At 39.6% G+C, this 17,442-nt stretch overlaps 1 protein-coding gene across 3 annotated transcripts in view; it reads right to left on the reverse strand.

The window, feature by feature from the left end:
* Positions 1-2,858: 2,858 nt before the first annotated feature.
* The window catches only part of LOC119491243 (neprilysin-like), a 53,468-nt gene continuing 38,884 nt past the window's right edge, over positions 2,859-17,442 (reverse strand). For all 3 annotated transcript variants that reach the window (XM_037775042.1, XM_037775040.1, XM_037775041.1), the window contains exons 10-23: positions 16,753-16,854; positions 16,523-16,659; positions 16,266-16,359; positions 14,276-14,404; positions 10,163-10,261; positions 9,976-10,053; positions 9,657-9,760; positions 9,264-9,322; positions 9,049-9,168; positions 7,650-7,783; positions 7,168-7,233; positions 6,154-6,249; positions 5,468-5,544; positions 2,859-5,304 (exon numbers count right to left, since the gene is read on the reverse strand). In XM_037775042.1, the coding sequence (XP_037630970.1) occupies positions 5,205-5,304; positions 5,468-5,544; positions 6,154-6,249; positions 7,168-7,233; positions 7,650-7,783; positions 9,049-9,168; positions 9,264-9,322; positions 9,657-9,760; positions 9,976-10,053; positions 10,163-10,261; positions 14,276-14,404; positions 16,266-16,359; positions 16,523-16,659; positions 16,753-16,854 (1,395 nt within the window). In that variant the 3' untranslated portion in view covers positions 2,859-5,204. The remainder of the gene's footprint in view (positions 5,305-5,467; positions 5,545-6,153; positions 6,250-7,167; positions 7,234-7,649; positions 7,784-9,048; positions 9,169-9,263; positions 9,323-9,656; positions 9,761-9,975; positions 10,054-10,162; positions 10,262-14,275; positions 14,405-16,265; positions 16,360-16,522; positions 16,660-16,752; positions 16,855-17,442) is intronic.

The following is a 17,442-nucleotide window of genomic DNA, read 5'->3' on the forward strand; positions in this document are numbered from 1 at the left end:
CCTTGCTGCTAATGACACGGTGGGTGAGAGCACGAGGAAAGTGGGTGGTGTGAACCTTCAGTTATCTAAGTTCTGTAAGCCACCAAGAGCAAAAGGGGAAGCCAGGAAGTAAATAAGCAACTGACACTGAAGCTGAAATCAATACTTGAAGAGCCTCAGAGAGTCACACAATCACACAGCCTTGTTTTCATACCTACCATATAAATAAAGTATAAAGAATAAGTAACCATTTGGAAAAGGTCAAAGAAATGTTGTCTGTAGTTTATTTTTAAAGTCAACCTATATGTAACTAAGCCAAATTGGTCATTTTGGTCATAATGACATGTTGTATAATGTGGAGTAAAACCCAAAATATGACATTTCTATATTGTTGTAAGAATGTTTTAAGAATGAATACATAAATAAAATAAAGGTCATGAACTTCCCAACTTTACTTATGTGTATTTTCACAAGTGTGTTGGTTCTGGCCCTGGCTGTACTCCCCCATTCCTAGATATTTTTGACACATGGCTTCAAAGTTTGGCCATACTTCTGGTGCTCCTACTTGGCACCATTGCCCAATACTGTGCATTGCATATATTGTAATTCTCTTTGGCTCTCTCTTTTTACATCTGAAACATTTTTTCTAGACGTCCCTGCCTCTCCAGTTTCAGCCTGGGTACAAGCCTTCCCCCATGCCAGGATATGTGCTCGCTGGTTCATTGCAGCATTGGGTACATTTACCAGTAGGCAGCTTGGGAGCAGCCATAATGATATTGCACATTAATTTGTTTGCATCGTGCCTTGGACTAACTTCACACATTAGCCCGTGCTCCTCCAATGCTTAAAGGTCCAATTAGTGAGGAAAGAGTTTGGGCTAATGCTGCATTAAAATCAATTTGTTTTTTTTCCTGTCTCTGTGGAAATTACAAAATGAAACCCCCATATTCCTAATACTCCCCTCAAGTCAGTTCATGCTGTGAGTGAAACAGAATGTAGGAATATCTCTCTATAGCTGAACCTTTTTTTATGAACATCACAGACAGCACAAAAGTAGAGCAAAAGGAAAATGCTGCAGAATTTCTGCTCTGATGTAGAAGATTTCTACAAAAGTTCTATACGTAAAGTCTCTGAAGTCCAGAAAAAGAAAAAAATGTCAGCAGCACTGAGATATTCTGTACACTCACATTGTTATGAAGTATATAATTTAAGTCTGACATTAAAGGAATGTTTATCATTTTGAAGCTCTCTGCCAAAAATAATCACCAACTCTCAAATTTAAGAGCTTGCATTTATATGTAAGCCTGATTCTGATGCTAAAACAACCAATGTATCCTCATTCTCGTGAGGTTTCCTACGAATGTAGGTCTTTTCAAAACAAACTTTTTCTTCCTTCTTCACAAGAAACAAAATGGTTAGGTTGAGGCAACAAATCTACCTAGTTAAGTTTAGGAAAAGATCGACTTGGTTAGGTTTAGGCAACAAAACTACTTAATTAGGTTTAGGAAAAGATAAAGTTGGTTACGTTTAGGCAACAAAACTACTTAGCTAGGTTTAGGCAACAAATATATTTAGTCAGGTTTAAGAAAATATCGACTTGTGGCAGCTGCCAATTCTCTGGTGTTTGCTGTTGTTTCCCTTTTCCCTGGTGTTTTTTGGTTGAGTTGCTGAGTGATTAGAGGGTTATTCAGTTCACCTGTTGCGCAGGGTGTGGGGACTGGCTCTTAAATGATAGTTGAGAGCAGCTTGGTGCATTCCCCTCTTGGCCAATCAGGGTGTAACGACGCCCTTTCTGTAGGGCTTAAAAGAGGAGGGAAACTGCACACCCAGTGTCATTCTGATCTCTCCTTCACTCAATGCAACATGTGTTATCAGCTTTACCAGAAACTCTGGTCTGTTTTGGGCCCTTTTGGGATTCTGTGATCTTTGTGTTTTGTTTGTTGAGAGTGTTGACTCCTAGTTGGGGAAACAAGTTAAGTGCCAACCAATTAGGTTACCTGCACTGGGACGTTTAGGTGCTATTTGTGCAACAGCTGGCTTGCCTTACAATAGCCTAACGCCTGCAGGCTGTATTTTTGTATTCTATTCATTTGTTGATTTTCAATGAAACCCTTTATACCCATTTCTTTTAGTGTATTTTATTTGGGAAAACTTTAAAGGAGGGTAAAAGGAAAAACACAAACCAATATTTCAGTTTCCTTAATTGTTTGTTAATATAGAGGCATTTGTTCATTATTGAAGAGGCATTTGTTCATTATTATTATTAAGAAGGCATTTTATTTTATATTATTATGTGGATGGGAACTGTTTTTCAGTTCTGACTGAACAACTAAAGTCTGGGGAACTCAGTACCGCCACAGACTTGGTTAGGTTTAGGCAACAAAACTACTTAATTAGGTTTAGGAAAAGGTAAACTTGGTTACGTTTAGGCAACACAACTACTTAGCTAGGTTTAGGCAACAAATATATTTAGTCAGGTTTAAGAAAATATCAACTTGGTTAGGTTTAGGCAACAAATATATTTAGTCAGGTTTAGGAAAATATTGACTAGGTTAGGTTGAGGCAACAAAACTACTTAGTTAGATTTAGGCAACAAATCGATTTAGTTAGGTTTACGAAAATATCGACTTGGTTAGGTTTAAGCAACAAAACTACTAAGATAGGGTTAGGAAAAGATTGTGGTGTGGGAACACCGGAAGCAGTGTAACTTAAGTACTGAAGTTACGTGACAAATAATTGAATGTTGACTTCTGGTTACACATGGGATACTAACACCAGTCTCCTCGGCGAAGGTCTGGTGTTTTTTGACCCACCCATCCACCTCCTCCCTTACAAACACACATAAGTACATAGACAAACCTTCGCCCGCAGGCTCAGCATGTTATTTAAATATTTATTTTGAGAGAAAGAAAAAAATGCTCCTCAAGATGATTATCTGTCATTATTATAAAGTATCTAAATACAGGCAACTGAGGTATATCTGTCTTTCTACAGGTGGAGTGTGAGAGAGAGAGGCAGAAAGAAAGAAAGAAAGTCTGAGGGAGTGAGCGGCAGTGACAGAGACAGAAAGCTTGCACAAACAATGAAAAGAACGAAACAAGGGGGAAACAACAGTGTTTAAAGGCTGGACATGGATGGTGTTGTATACTGTCTGAAAAAGTGGTCTACATGATCATGGCGCATCATTCATTGCACTAAATTTTATATATAAAAGGCAAAGGCTAAAATGTCCACAATTAACGACCTTGTGTTAAAGCCTCAGTAACACTTTGACGTAGAAAATAAAGCCATACAAAACCATGAATACTAAACTCCACCGACCTTCTGCCTTCAGAAAAATGCCTGCGCTATTAAAAAGTTCATTAGGTTCCAGCAAAGACTCAGCCCGCAGTTTAAAATAGATAAATCCTTCGAAAATCTAATTATATCACCGTCTGTCAATTGACTTTTGCTTCAATGTTAAAAAGAATCATTAAAAAAGATGGTTCTCTTCATGTGATTAAAGAAACTGAAAAATTGCTACACCTTTCTTAAATAGTTCAACATTTTGTGAAATACACTTGCTCACTTTCTTGCCAAGAGTTAGTTGAGAATAATGATACCACTCACATCACTCTGTTAAATATAAAGCTACAGCACAGGAGATGGTTAGCTTAGCTTAGCATAAAGACTGGAAACAAGGGGAAACAGCTAGCCTGGCTCTGTCCAAAGGTGAGACCAAATCTGCTTACCTGCACATTTAAAGCTTATTAACACTTTATGTGTTGTTAGTTTCATCCGTAGAAAAATGGAAGACTCCAAGTCCTGAAGTCCTCTCCATTAGGTTGCCAGGCGAGTGTCGGAGACTCCAGGAAGTCACTGCCTTCGGCCAACAAATAGTCCCGCACATAATGCCCTACAAAACCACTACTGACTGTTTTTGCACTTTGTTTTTGTACCGATCAAACAAACGAGAAGTAACGTGGTTATTGGAGAGCTTTTGAGATTCTGGCAGGCTTTTTATTTACCGTTGGTCAGAGCCGGGCTAGTTGTTTCCAGTCTTTATGCTAAGCTAAGCTAACCGGCTGCTGGCTGTACCCTATTGTGGAAAGACATGAGAGTGGTATCAATCTTCTCATCTAACTCTTGGCAGGAAAAAAGGAAAGTAATTGCGAAAAAGTCAAACTATTGCTTTATTGATACATTTTCTTATCCTTTGTTCTCCGGCAAATACCCACACTCACAGCAGCACAACAGATCATGTAAGGCATACCAAATTTGCTTGACAAACAGTAGGCAGCAATCAAAATGACTTAAAAAAGACTGGAAAACGCATGGAGACACACATCAGGAGGCTCAATGAGCGTATAAAAAGGGGTCTGGTGACTGTCGATTGTCTGCTCAATGATTCATGACCAGCTGTCATCTTTAAAGGCAAAAATTTAATTTTGGTTTATTTGACATACTGCTAATGGACAGCAGTCGCCTGTCAGTTAAATCATCATCATTAAATATAGAACAGTATTGTGTAATATGTGATTACGGTTATACAATGATTGGTCTATTCAGCAAATTGCAAATTTTCTCTTATAATCTAGCTCTACGTACTAACAAGGAGTACATTATGAATACATTGTAGAGTTCATCAGTGTGTAGATGGAGGCTGAAACCAGCTGAGGTCTTGCTGAGAAGCATACAGCTCAGTCCCACATACAGTACAGTGGTTCAGCCTTGTTACATGGGTATGAGTGTGAGTGGGTGGGTGGTGTATTCATATGCTAGTGGATTAGAGCACATTTGTCCATCTGCCCCTCTCTTGACAACTACAGTATTTTGACTGACACACTCTCTCACACACACACTCACACACACACTCACACGCACACTGGCAGACGCACAAATGATGAGTAAAACAAGATGAAAATGGAGAGAAAAAACAACAACAAAAGGAGTGATTGTATCCAGTGAGTAGCAGAATAATCAGGCTGATTGAATGAACTACAGTATCAAAGTCGCAGAGACAGTGCTCCGTCTGTCCGCAAGGGTACATCCCACTGCTTTCCTTCGGAGGAGGTGCATACTGCAGTGTCAGTCCATCAGCCCTGGTCCATCCAGTAAAGAGCTAAGGGGAGCTTCCACTTCCCTGTAGCCCCCCCACGAGTGCTCCAACAGTCAGAGGAGAGAGAGGTACTGCAGGGACAGGGGTGACCCACGTCAGAAAAGTCCCCATCCCGGAGGTCTGTGGATCACCACACACGGCAGATGTTGTCGGAGACCATGGCGCTGCTCTTGTTGCAGCTGAACGCTCTGGCAAATTCTGGGAAATTCTGAATGGTGCCCAGTACTCTGTAACACATACAGGGGAGATGGGGTTTAAGTTGCTGTATTAGAAGGTTACTTGAAATTGAAATTTACACAGCATGTCATTTTTCAAGGTTTTAAAATGTTAGCTACTACTGTAATTTCATACCCTTTGCCTCACATGGCTGATTGATGTAAAATAATTTACCTGAATTTCCCTGGACTGTGTACGTCTGATTTAATGGAATTAACAGCTTGCTCTGATCGGTACGTTCCACACCACACCTGAAAAAGACAGAGATTAGGACACACTGCATTAGACCGGTATCATTTGCAATAGACTGCCCTTTTTCCAATTTATTCGTCCATCCATTCATCCATCAACTACATCTTCCATCTGTTTCATTCTATCCATCATTCCACCAAATTCTCCATCCATCCATCCATCCATCCACGTACAGTATATATCCAACATCCATCAATTACTGTAGTCTATTAATCTACCATCCATCCATCCATCCATCCATCCATATATCCATCAGCCAATCAATCAATAAATCAACCAATAATTCCATTTATCTTTCCATCATCCATCAATTACTACCACACATCCATTCATCCATCAACTAAATCAGCCATCTGTTTCCTTCCATCCATTCATCATTCCTCCAAATTATCCATCCGTCCATGTATTTATCCATCATCTATCAATAACTGTAATCCATTAATCTATACATTTATCATCCATCCATCCATCTATCCACCAGCTAATCAATCAATTCATCCATCCCTTCATTTACCATCCATTTATCTATCCATCATCCATTGATTACTGTAATCAATCAATTAATCAATGAATCAATCCAACAATCCAACCATACATCCATCAACTACCTGAGCGAAGTTTAAGAAGAAGAGTTGATCGTGGGAAAGGTCGATGCCAGGTAGTGAAGGCTCCTCTCCGTTCGCCGCCTCATGGTTCTTATAGGCCTGCAGTATTAATACGAGACAAATGTTCTCATCTTATGTCACCGCTGTTTAGAAAAATACCAAAAAATTACCTAATTGTTACTGATTATCTGTCAAAAAATCTAATTTCCGAAGATACTTCCTGTAACTCCTTCACATGCTGGGCTGTTTGGTGAATAATGCATGTTTGTTCTAATGCTGCATTCCAGATAACTCTGAGGTTGGAATTTTCCCTGTTGAAATTTCCAACTTCTGACCTCCAAGAGTTCCAGATGCACAACACAAAATGTAAACAAAAATCATGGCTGAGTGTGTACACACAATTGAACTCTCAGCACTGCAGCCACCACATTTTTTCCCAGGATTTTTAACGTTTTACGGAATAACTATTGTGCAGAGAAGATAACTTTCAGAGATTGTTTACCGTTACCAGCTACCTAATAACATGGCAACATATTTTGATACCAATTTATGTGCAGAACAGGTTTTACTATATGATAGATGGATTTACCATGAGTTTACAAGTGGGAACTCCGAGTTTGAGTGGCGATTCATTTTAGGCTCCTATTTCTAGTATTAGGTCGTACATTTTCGAGTTCTGAGTTTTCTTGAACGCAGCATGAAAATACAACTGTGTTGTTTTGGATATGTTTCATCATGGTTGGCCTAAAGAAAATGATCTCGTATTGAATTCAAATCTGTGAATACCCTTTCTCTATTCACCTCTGGTAAAAACTGATGAAATCAGCAGCAACATCATGCCCTTCATTGTTGTGTTTACAATAGCTAATGAGCCTATCAGCGACCTGGCAAAATGACACATCTATTAACATTAGCAGGCAGACGACGATAACAAACCACACGCTGAATCCCATCCTCTGTCATCTTTAAACCAGGGCTCATAAACCGAGTTCCCTCCTTTGTGTTCAGGCTCATTACCTGATATGCCTGCCGTATCCCTCCATTGTCAGCAATGTTCTCCCCGAGGGTGTTGTTACCATTTAACTAGAGAGGGGACATAAAGGAGAGAAAACACAAAGATTGGCAGGGGAGGAAAAAAAAGAACAGAGGGAGATGTATTTCTGTATTTCTCTGTATTTCAGCAAATCACTTTTTCTTTTTGAAAACAAGAAATCATTTTCCCAGGGGATAAAAGAAGCATTGTTCAAAGCAACAGGACAGAGGAGGAGAAACAAAGAGAGGGATGGATATGTCAACACGAAATACTAAAGGCACCTGAAGCAGCTATAGAGAAGAGATGAGCCTGCAAAACTGTGAGAAAGATGGAAAAGGATAGGCTGGCAAAGGTAACAGGAAAGCAAATAAATGAGGCAATGAGCAAGTTTGGGATAATATTTGAGTAAATTATATAAAAACTATAAAAAAGAAGAAGGAGAGAGAGATTGTCTACCAGGACATACATGGAGTCCATTGGCCAGGTCCCAGGAAAAGTTACCATACTGATTGACGATGCACTTGGAGAGGTCCAGAAATTTTTGAGTGGAGGCTGGTGTCCACCAGTCCTTCAGGTCACCATCCTTATCATAGTTACGACCTAAAGAAAAGATGCCAAATGAATGAAAATTTGGTTGGTTGGATTTAATTAACCCTCTGAGACCCGCGGGATTGCGGGCCATCCCAGCTGACTTTGCTGTTTTTCAAAGGCTGTCGCAGGTTCAGTTGTAGAGGTAGAGTGAAGCGACAGATATTATATGAAACTAAAAAACCTAAAGAATCCATTATCATTACATAAATTGGGTATCACTGTAAAGCCGAGACTCGTGTGGATCCAATGAGCCCAATTGTACTCATGTGCAATGATGTTAGTCTCCAAAGTGGCCATTTCATTGTAGTGAGACCATTTTTTGAAACTTGACTTCACTGTATAAAATGACCTGTGGTGACCTCTAGGATAATCACAGCCTCATGAAACTTTACAACCACAAACTACAGACCTACAGCATTCAGAGGATGGATGGCTTTCCTAGGTAGATTGAGAATAAGGGGATTTCTGAGCAGTTTCTAGAACGGAAGCGCTGGCCATCCAATCACGCAATCCAATGCAATTCTTGCAGAAATTTCCAAATGTCAAAGGTTTTTGATACCAAATCACAGCATGACTTGTTCTATGGTGTTCCTCAAGGTCTTGGTGTCTTAATGTAGTATTTTGGAGGGATTATTGATCATTTTTATTAATTCTCGAGTGTTAAAAAATGGTTAAATTTAGCACCAAATCTGTGTAACAAACGGTATCAACACCAAAAATTCCTGCAACAACTTATGATATATAAGTGAGCATGGGACTGCCCATCATATACTTGTATCATAATGTTCTCAGCCCTTATACACTTTCACAATTTACTTTAATAAATTAATTCATTAATTCAAGTTTATTTCCGATTTATGACCAGAACAACAGTGACACACAGTGTTGACCTGCTAACTCCCCATAAAGATCACGTCTACCCCACTAAAAAAAAAGACAAAAACGGGTCTATTGTGTATTAGGTCTCAGAGGGTTAAAAAAAAAAAGAAAAAAAAAGATTGTGACCTTTCTCTGTGCCCACACACCCATTATCTTGTTAGCTGCACTGAAATGCTGAAAGTGATGTCAATTACATGTTTTCATTGCCTTTCATCCATTTCCATTGTGTTTCTGGGTGGCATTTTAAAAGAATCCTGACATTGAACATAATAACTTCACATAACCCAGTTGAAACGCAGTGGAAAATGATCTGAGGCGGCATTTTAAAAGGCTTGTTTTCTGTGGTACAAGTTTCAGTAAAAAATTCTACCCAAAGGCTTGTTGGAAAATTATACCGTTGTCATCAAAGCCATGTGTGATCTCATGACCGATCACCATGCCGATGCCGCCGTAGTTGAGAGACTTAGACTGGCCTTTGCTGAAGAAAGGCGGCTGGAGGATACCTGCAGGGAAAACTAACACCGGAGAAAAGCATAAAAAGGTTACAAAACTTTACAAAATGTTGAATAATTATACACACGTATGTATGCATGTGCACATGTGGAGATACCTATTTGGTTTTTGCTGGCTGAGTAGAAGGCGTTGACGACAGCGGCTCCAGTTACCCACCTGCAAGGAGGGTGGAAATACAGTGAAGCGGCACTATAGAGCAGCACGATTCAGATTTGATGAAAGATATTAAAATTAACTTGCGATCAAAAGCAGCGGAGCTAATATTAGCATTCCTGCTGTGCTCAGTGGAAGGCTGAACTGTATGTGTGAGTAGGAGTTTGTGTGGGAGAATGTGAATGCACTGTGCTGAATGCAAGTTGGTGTGTCACACCACGAGCACCATAAGTCATTTATTATTAGGGTTTTAATAATACTTTAACAATGTCACTTTAAATTACTACACAGATAGAATAAGTATGTTTGCAGAGCAATGATTTAATCCTGCCCTTACTCCTCTTTGTTGACTTTGACCCTGAGTTTCCGCAGGCGTTTCTTCTGCGCATGCTCCGTGTTCTGCAGGATGTTTTCAAAGTACTCCTCTGCACTGTAGCGCAGCTAACACCAACACACACAGCCAGAGAAACAGGAGGATTAGTCCTGACGAGAGCTATCAACACTTGGTCATATATTCTCTAGCACAACTCATAAAAGCCAAAGAATTCAGCAAGATGTTATCATAGAACTTGATATGCAGCTACGGTGAACCCGCTCTTGCACTAATTCGATGAAAGAAGAAAAACATGCGCGATCGCATCTTTTCAGACACTCACAGCTTTGTACTCGTTGTTAAGATACTTGTCATCCATGATGTGCTCGGAGTAGCCGATTCGTTCCCGAATGGCTCGGGCCTGCAGAAGAGTAGAGGAGACAATTTGACAAACAAACGTCTTAGTCATCGTATATCCTAAAGAACAACAGTACAATGCAATACAATAGACAGTTCATTATAAGCAATACCTTCTCCTCAGCTAGTTTCTTGGTCTCTGCATCCATCCAGGTCTGGCCTTCAAGGTCACTAATAAACACTGCCCGAATGTCTTTAATCATCTCCTCCATCTGATGCCCACACACACACACACACACACACACAAAGAGAGAACGAAAAAACTGATATTTGACAATCAAATGTAGGCCCATATCATGAAAAAAAAACTAAGTGTCAGTCAGTAGAGAGTGTGGGAGTTTTTCTCATAAGGTCTGCAGATAGGACCCAGTGGAAAGCAAACACACACAAAAATCTTGCAACATATTGTGCAACACAGTCATAAAAATAAACTTCTCTGAACCAGGCCTCATCATCGCATTAACACATATCAATATACAGGACAAGCACTCTGGGTCACACTCCCTCTGGGTAGAAGTGTTGTGGCCCTGGGTAATATTACCGGCAGTGTAATAATGTTTTGTGTGATTAATGTGACAGATGGAATAAAAATAAAAACATAAACTATTTTTTAGGGCTGACAAAGTTAACGCAAATTTGTTTTAACGCCACTAACTTCTTTAACGCATTAATGCAACTTGCCCTTATTAATTAACCTCTTAAAAATCCGATTTTTCAGAGGTTCTAGTGGGCTCATTTTTAATCCATTTGAATCCATTGGTACCAACCATGTCATTCTAGCTTGTTGCTAAGAAGGCTAAATGACGCTCCAAACTTACACAAAATTTTGGCGAGGAAAAACTGGCATAGCCATTTTCAAAGGGGTCCCTTGACCTCTGACCTCAAGATATGTACAGTAAATGGGAATGGGTTCTATGGGTACCCACGAGTCTCCCCTTTACAGACATGCCCACTTTATGATAATCACATGCACTTTGGGGCAAGTCATAGTCAAGTCAGCACACTGACACACTGCCAGCTGTTGTTGCCTGTTGGGCTTCAGTTTACCATGTTATGATTTGAGCATATTTTCTATGCTTAATGCAGTACCTGTGAGGGTTTCTGGACAATATTTGTCATTGTTTTGTGTTGTTAATTTATTTCCAATAATACATATATACATACATTTGCGTAAAGCAAACATATTTGCACACTCCCATGTTGATAACAGTATTAAATACCTGACAAATCTCCCTTTAAGGTACATTTTGAACAGATAACAACTGCGATTAATCGTGATTAACTATTTTAATCGATTGACAGCCCTACTATTTTAATGTATGAGGTGAGTCTCTCATCTTGCGTTTTAAAATGTGCTACAGTCTGCTGTACTGAAACTTTGCAGATGCATTATTGATAATGCTACCGATTTACATTTAAATATTTAAAAGTACTTATACAGTGTAGCTGCATCCAGCAGTTTAGGGTTGTGTTACTGGAATAATCCAAAGCTTTACAACTCTAAACTATTGAAGAGGTACAACTGAACAAATATTTCTACGTCAGCATACTTGTCTTCGCATAACATATTGGTCGATAATGAGATTTTCTATTTTCATATGCAAATTCACACAGTAAGGTGCTCCAAAGTCCACATCCAAAGCCCAGTTTGGGCAGGAAGCTGTGGTGCAAGTTTAATGTATTGCTCTTGAGTTACAGTATTTACAAGAACGCGCCTGCACACGGAGAGACAGACTGCCTGACGCCAGCGTGATGGCATAACGCTGTGCAAACCACGTGCTGTACCATGGTGGTCATCGGGCAGTAAAAAAGTCAGATCTTGTCCACAAACAAAATAGATTTAGAATAATTTACAATACCTGAACCAAGAATGAAAGCAAAATAGGAAGGGGGAAGAATAAAAAGTGCAGTGACTGCGAAGGTCACCCCTCAAGAAGTTGTTTTCTGAGACCGCAGCGAGCTGACAGAGACATTCCAGCGTCTCATCACATTAGCAGGCCGCTCGCTAACACACTCCATGACCACTCGGACAACACGCTGCGGTACACCACAAACAGCCAGGGACCATACTGATGAGGCTTCTCTGAAAACCTTTTAGTATGCAGCATGTGTGTGTGTTGTATGCACGTATAGATGTTTGTGGTCACATGCATGCCTGTCTGTTTCCATGTGAAATGCAAAAAAAATATGATTTACATGGGTCAAATGCAGGGTTTATATACAGTGGTAAGCCTACTAAAGCTGTATGTATTATGATGGATTGAAATGTAATGATTTCTCATTATGGGCACTAATCCACTGCTATTAATTGGGATTGAATTCACTCTGTCTCTAATGAACAAGTACACGTCTTGCATTCAAAATCCTTGAGTAAAGAGATAAATAGCATAATCATAATATACTCTAAGACTCAGAAAGTACTCGACAGTGTTGTAGTATTCGAGATCGATCTTGGTCTCAAGACCACTTTCTGAAGGTCTCGGTCACGTCTCGGAATCAATCACATTTTTACTCGGTCTTGTCTCAGACAAAGAGGACATTGGATTTTATTACAAGACCACAACTGGGGGATATCACTCAATTGCCTGTGTATTGTCTGATTTATTTGTTAACATGACGGTGATTGGATGTAAAACATTCTGCTTCAAGTGCAACCGATAACTTTACTCATTTCCCGCCCCCCTTTACACGCACGCTAAGGTAAAGGGAAAGGTAAGCTGAGTGTAAGTGACGCTAGCAAAGCTAGCTAGTTAGCAATCATAGTTTTATTAAAGGGGAACTACACCCATTTTCAAAGTTCTTACATGTTATTCCTATGGTCTACGACAGTCAAATAATATTAGTTAGCATGAACAACTCTCTCCTAAATCCAAAAACTAGATTGCTAAAACTCAAACTTGTGATGTCATAGGGTATAAAGTGTGGAGCTGCTCCATAGACAATGAATGGGGAGAGATGTTCTAGATGATGCTGAGAGCACCCATGAATGTTCTGAGTATATGGGAACATTTTCTGTTTCACAACAGAAAACACTACAGTAGAATAAAGCTCATTTGGGTATAATAAAAGAAAACAAACATTCTGTGGGTCCATAAAATCAGTCTCCCATTCATTTTCTATGGAGCAGCTCTAGACTTTATACCCTATGACATCACAAGTGAGACTTACTTCTCTGTTTTCTGTCTTTGAGAAAGAGTAGCTCATGTTCACAAACATCGATTGAACTTTACGATGCCATGGAAATAACATATTGGATTTCTTAATTTAGGTGGTGTTCCCCTTTAATGTGTACATAAATGAGTAGTTTGCTTTTGTAGTCGGTCATAGTCTGTAAGAGAACATCATGTTGTAAAAGCTGATGACATTTGTTTGTGAAATCTTTATCAGAAAAGTAAGTAGCTGTCAAATAAAGGTCATGGATTAAAACATGCAATGTTTGCTTCTGAATCATAGTAAGGTATAAGTATTAAGTAGCATAAGCTCAAGTAACATAAGTAACTTTACAATCTATTCAAGTGCAGTACTTGTGTAAAGGTACTTAGTCACATTCCACTGACGATCACATCTGAAATAAATCTCCGTGGCTGAGAGAAGGTTGGTAAGTGAGGAGGGTTGCATGTGTGCCAGCTGCAGGTCAACTCAGCACACGTACACACGTATAAAGTACTGCCATGTATTTGGGGCAAGGGGTGTTGATACGTACTTGGAGATTCGTGCGTCACTTTTCACACACACACAAAGGGTGCAAAATGAAATCCACATGGTAGAGTGGGTAAAGGTCCAGAGGATTTACGACGTGCGAGACACTCAGTGTTACGGCAGATGTACATGGTCGCACGCACAAGCTGACACGCATACACACACACGTGCACCCCAGAGTTGAGATTTACAGTGTGGGTGTGTGGATAACAAGGACACCATGTTCAGCCGCTTCCAACGGATTCAAGCAGAAAATACAACACACAAGATGCAAAGAGTGAGACACAAAAACCCACTTAACAACTGAAACATATGTTCTCATACTGTATGCATGAATAACTGAATACATTAACACTCAAACTGTTTTGTTTTGGCTTTTTTTGCGATAATACCCTGCAGATTCATTTCTAAGATTCAGTAGCAGTTCCAAGTGTCAACAAACAAGAAAACATTCAATTATGTATTTCACAGAATCCTGCATTAAATCTAATCAAATCATATAAAGTCTCATCCATCCCCCTACTGACCAGCTCTTTGCTCTTTTCAGAGAAGGCCTCCTGCACATACAGCCGTCCCACAGCGTTGTCCAAGTTGTTGTTGACGTAAACTGCACAGTGTCGCCACACCGCTAACTCTGACGTCGTACCATACAGGGCCTGCAGGGAGAGTAACGAGGCACCAATCAATTAGAGCTGCAGGACAAACCACTCAGCATGTTGGTTTAAGAGGCTCGGGATAATTCTTTATTTGCACCTCCATTATGCATTGCCATTATCACCATTACACTTAGGACTATAAGAAATAGGACAGAAGGGAAATGATTAGATTATGAAGAGGGTTAGGATTGTAAATGTGGAGGATAAATATGAATGGAGCTGAGTGTGGACATTTAGTGTTTATTAGAGAGCCCGACTGATACTTCAGTATCTGCGTACATGTCAGCTGACACTGAAAGTAGCAAGAAACTGCAGTATAGAATAATTAAAAAACAGTTTTACATCGTTTTTTTTTCACCAAGGCACCAACAAGTTTATGTTAGGCACAGCGACGTCGGTACAACTTTGATCCATATTAAAATATCTCGACAACTGGATGGGCTGCCATGGAGTTTAGTGCGACATCCGTTGTCCCTAAAATCCCGCTAATTTTGGTGATACCTTGACTTTCCATTCGGCGCCACAACGATGTTGACATTTTTGTTTTTGAGTGAAATGTCTTGAAACTATTGAACGGATTACCACAAAATTCGGTACAGACCATAAATTCACCCCCTCAAATTAACTGTAATACTTTCGGTGATCCCGTAACTTGCCCAAACATCCGCATGTTTGATTTTGATTTTATTTGATGGATTGAAAATACTGTACACAAAATTGCATGCAGTACTTAAATTCATCAGGATATCGCAATAAAGTCGCATGACTTATTTTCATTGCAGTCCTGTAGTAAGGCTGGTATGGAGGACGGAACTTGTCAAAATCCTAAATACATAAATGCATATAAAAATACTTACAATTTAATAATGAATACATACATTTAAAAAACGTAAGATATACATTTTAAAGTTAATTTAAATAAATAAATAAAAGGGAAAATTAAATTGACAAGTAGATGGATAAGGAAGGTAAAGAAGCAAATTAAAACAGAAATATCAATTTCTGTCACATTTAATCAATGAATTAATGCATACATTTATTTTAATATTATTTTTGGTACATTTAATGGCGTATCTATTTTTTTTTTTTAAATTAATTAATTAATTAATTTATTTTTGATATTGGCAGGTTCCTTCCTCCATAGGCTAGAAGGCAGGCAGGAAAAGGGGATGACATGTATATGCTACTAATATCCCATTTTTACACTAATACACTTCACTTCAATCATCAATGTTATACAGTCATAAAAATAATCTAAGAAACACACAAATTCAGAAACCAGACCAAAGCTTTCAACTGTCATGGAAAGGATGCTTCACTACTCAGCATCCAGTTTTAAGCTGTGTTTTTAAAACTACTCAGAGAACGGGCAGATTTAATTTTGTTTGGGATTTTATTTCACTCCTCCGCACCTGTTTTGAGAAATGTGCTTCACCCTACTTTACTTCTTAGACTGGGTTGTTTCAGGTCAGATAGTATTCAGGCATGAACATACTAAAAATACCTAGTAAAATAATTTGTACATACACCTTGTAAAATCTCGAAGAACATAATAAAGTTTTAATTGTTGAATTCTATCGTCAATATGGAGCCAATTCAACTTGTTTAAATGGTTTGGGTTTATTTTCATTCTTGGACTGAGATTACGGACGACCCTTGTTAGTTTGTTCCAAGCAGTTTGAAGCTAATCTTTTGTTATTTTAGTTGTGCCACAGCGCAACACTTGTAAAAACACAATGTTGGCATTTTCATTGCATGTGTGCTGCATTTAGTAGTATATTTTCTTTTTAACACTCAAATTTCGATGTTGTCATCCACCTCTAAAATTCAGTATTAGGTTCAGGGTCTTGGCTTTGTTTACCTTGCGGAAGGCCTTTCTGGTGTCCTTGTAAGTTCTGCTCAGGCCCACCACCATGTTCATAGCAAAACGCCACACCATGTAGTTCTGCAGATCCCTGTGAGGAAAGGAAGGACATTAGAAGAAACTCACTTATTCACACAAAGCTAGAATGGGTCAGTAATGGTTGAGCAGCTGTTTTCATTGCAGTGCTCTCCCGCCCCCACAAACAGGCAATCATACAAAAACACAACCACACAGACTCATACAACCACAAACACCTCTTGTTGTATTTGGCCAAGATAAGGTTCAGTCTTCGGAAATAGTTGGGGGAGTAGTTTATGACCTTCTCCGTGTCAGGAACAGTGATGTTGACTGTATCCATTATCTTAGCTGTGAAGTAACTCCAGTCAAACACCTTCAAGACAAAAGAGAAAAACAGTATTAGAAAGGAGGAAGGAAGGTGAAACAGAAACAGCAAATTCTGACAGCAAGAGGAGTCTATTTTTACCTGCGATTCAACCTCGAGGGTGAAATTGGCGTTCAGATCGCCCAGTTCCATCTTGTTGTAAAGCAACACTGGGTTGTTACGGTCCTCTGGAGTATCAGTAGCCTTGGAGTGAGTAAGACAGAGAGGTAGAAAATCAAGAATGCTGTCACAACATAACCCTCCTGTTTCCTGACACGTGTACAATTGCGGTGCAGGTCCAGCAGCAACAAACATATCTGGAGTCCCGGGAGGCTTCAGGTCTGTAAATGTCAGAGCTCGGACGGTGTGACTGCCTTGTAAAAGCCAGCAGGCGAGTGGAGGGGGGAAGTGAAGCGTGGCAGTGAGCGGAGCACAGAATGACAAACGTAGACTGTGGAAACCTGTTGATGTCTGAGAAAAGTTGTTGTGCGGGGATCAAGCTGGTTAACGGCTGCTTTTACGCAGCAGCTGCTCCAGACTGGAGCCACAAACACACGCAGAGGAGAGAGGATCGGGCTACAAATGGAGGAGTGGAGGGTCATTCGCTAACAAAATTCTCCATTTGTTGTGTGAAGCTGAAGAAGATATGGTTTAAAGTGCCTGGCGCAAGTGCATTTTGGACGTGTCCAACTCCACTTTTGCTAGTTAAGCGGCGCATAATCTGGGCGCGAAGTAAGGCACAAGGGGCAAAGGGGTTGCATTTCATGTCTTTATTAATCATAGGAGTGTTTT

This window comes from Sebastes umbrosus, chromosome 7 (assembly GCF_015220745.1).
Source record: "Sebastes umbrosus isolate fSebUmb1 chromosome 7, fSebUmb1.pri, whole genome shotgun sequence".
Lineage (NCBI taxonomy): Eukaryota > Metazoa > Chordata > Actinopteri > Perciformes > Sebastidae > Sebastes > Sebastes umbrosus.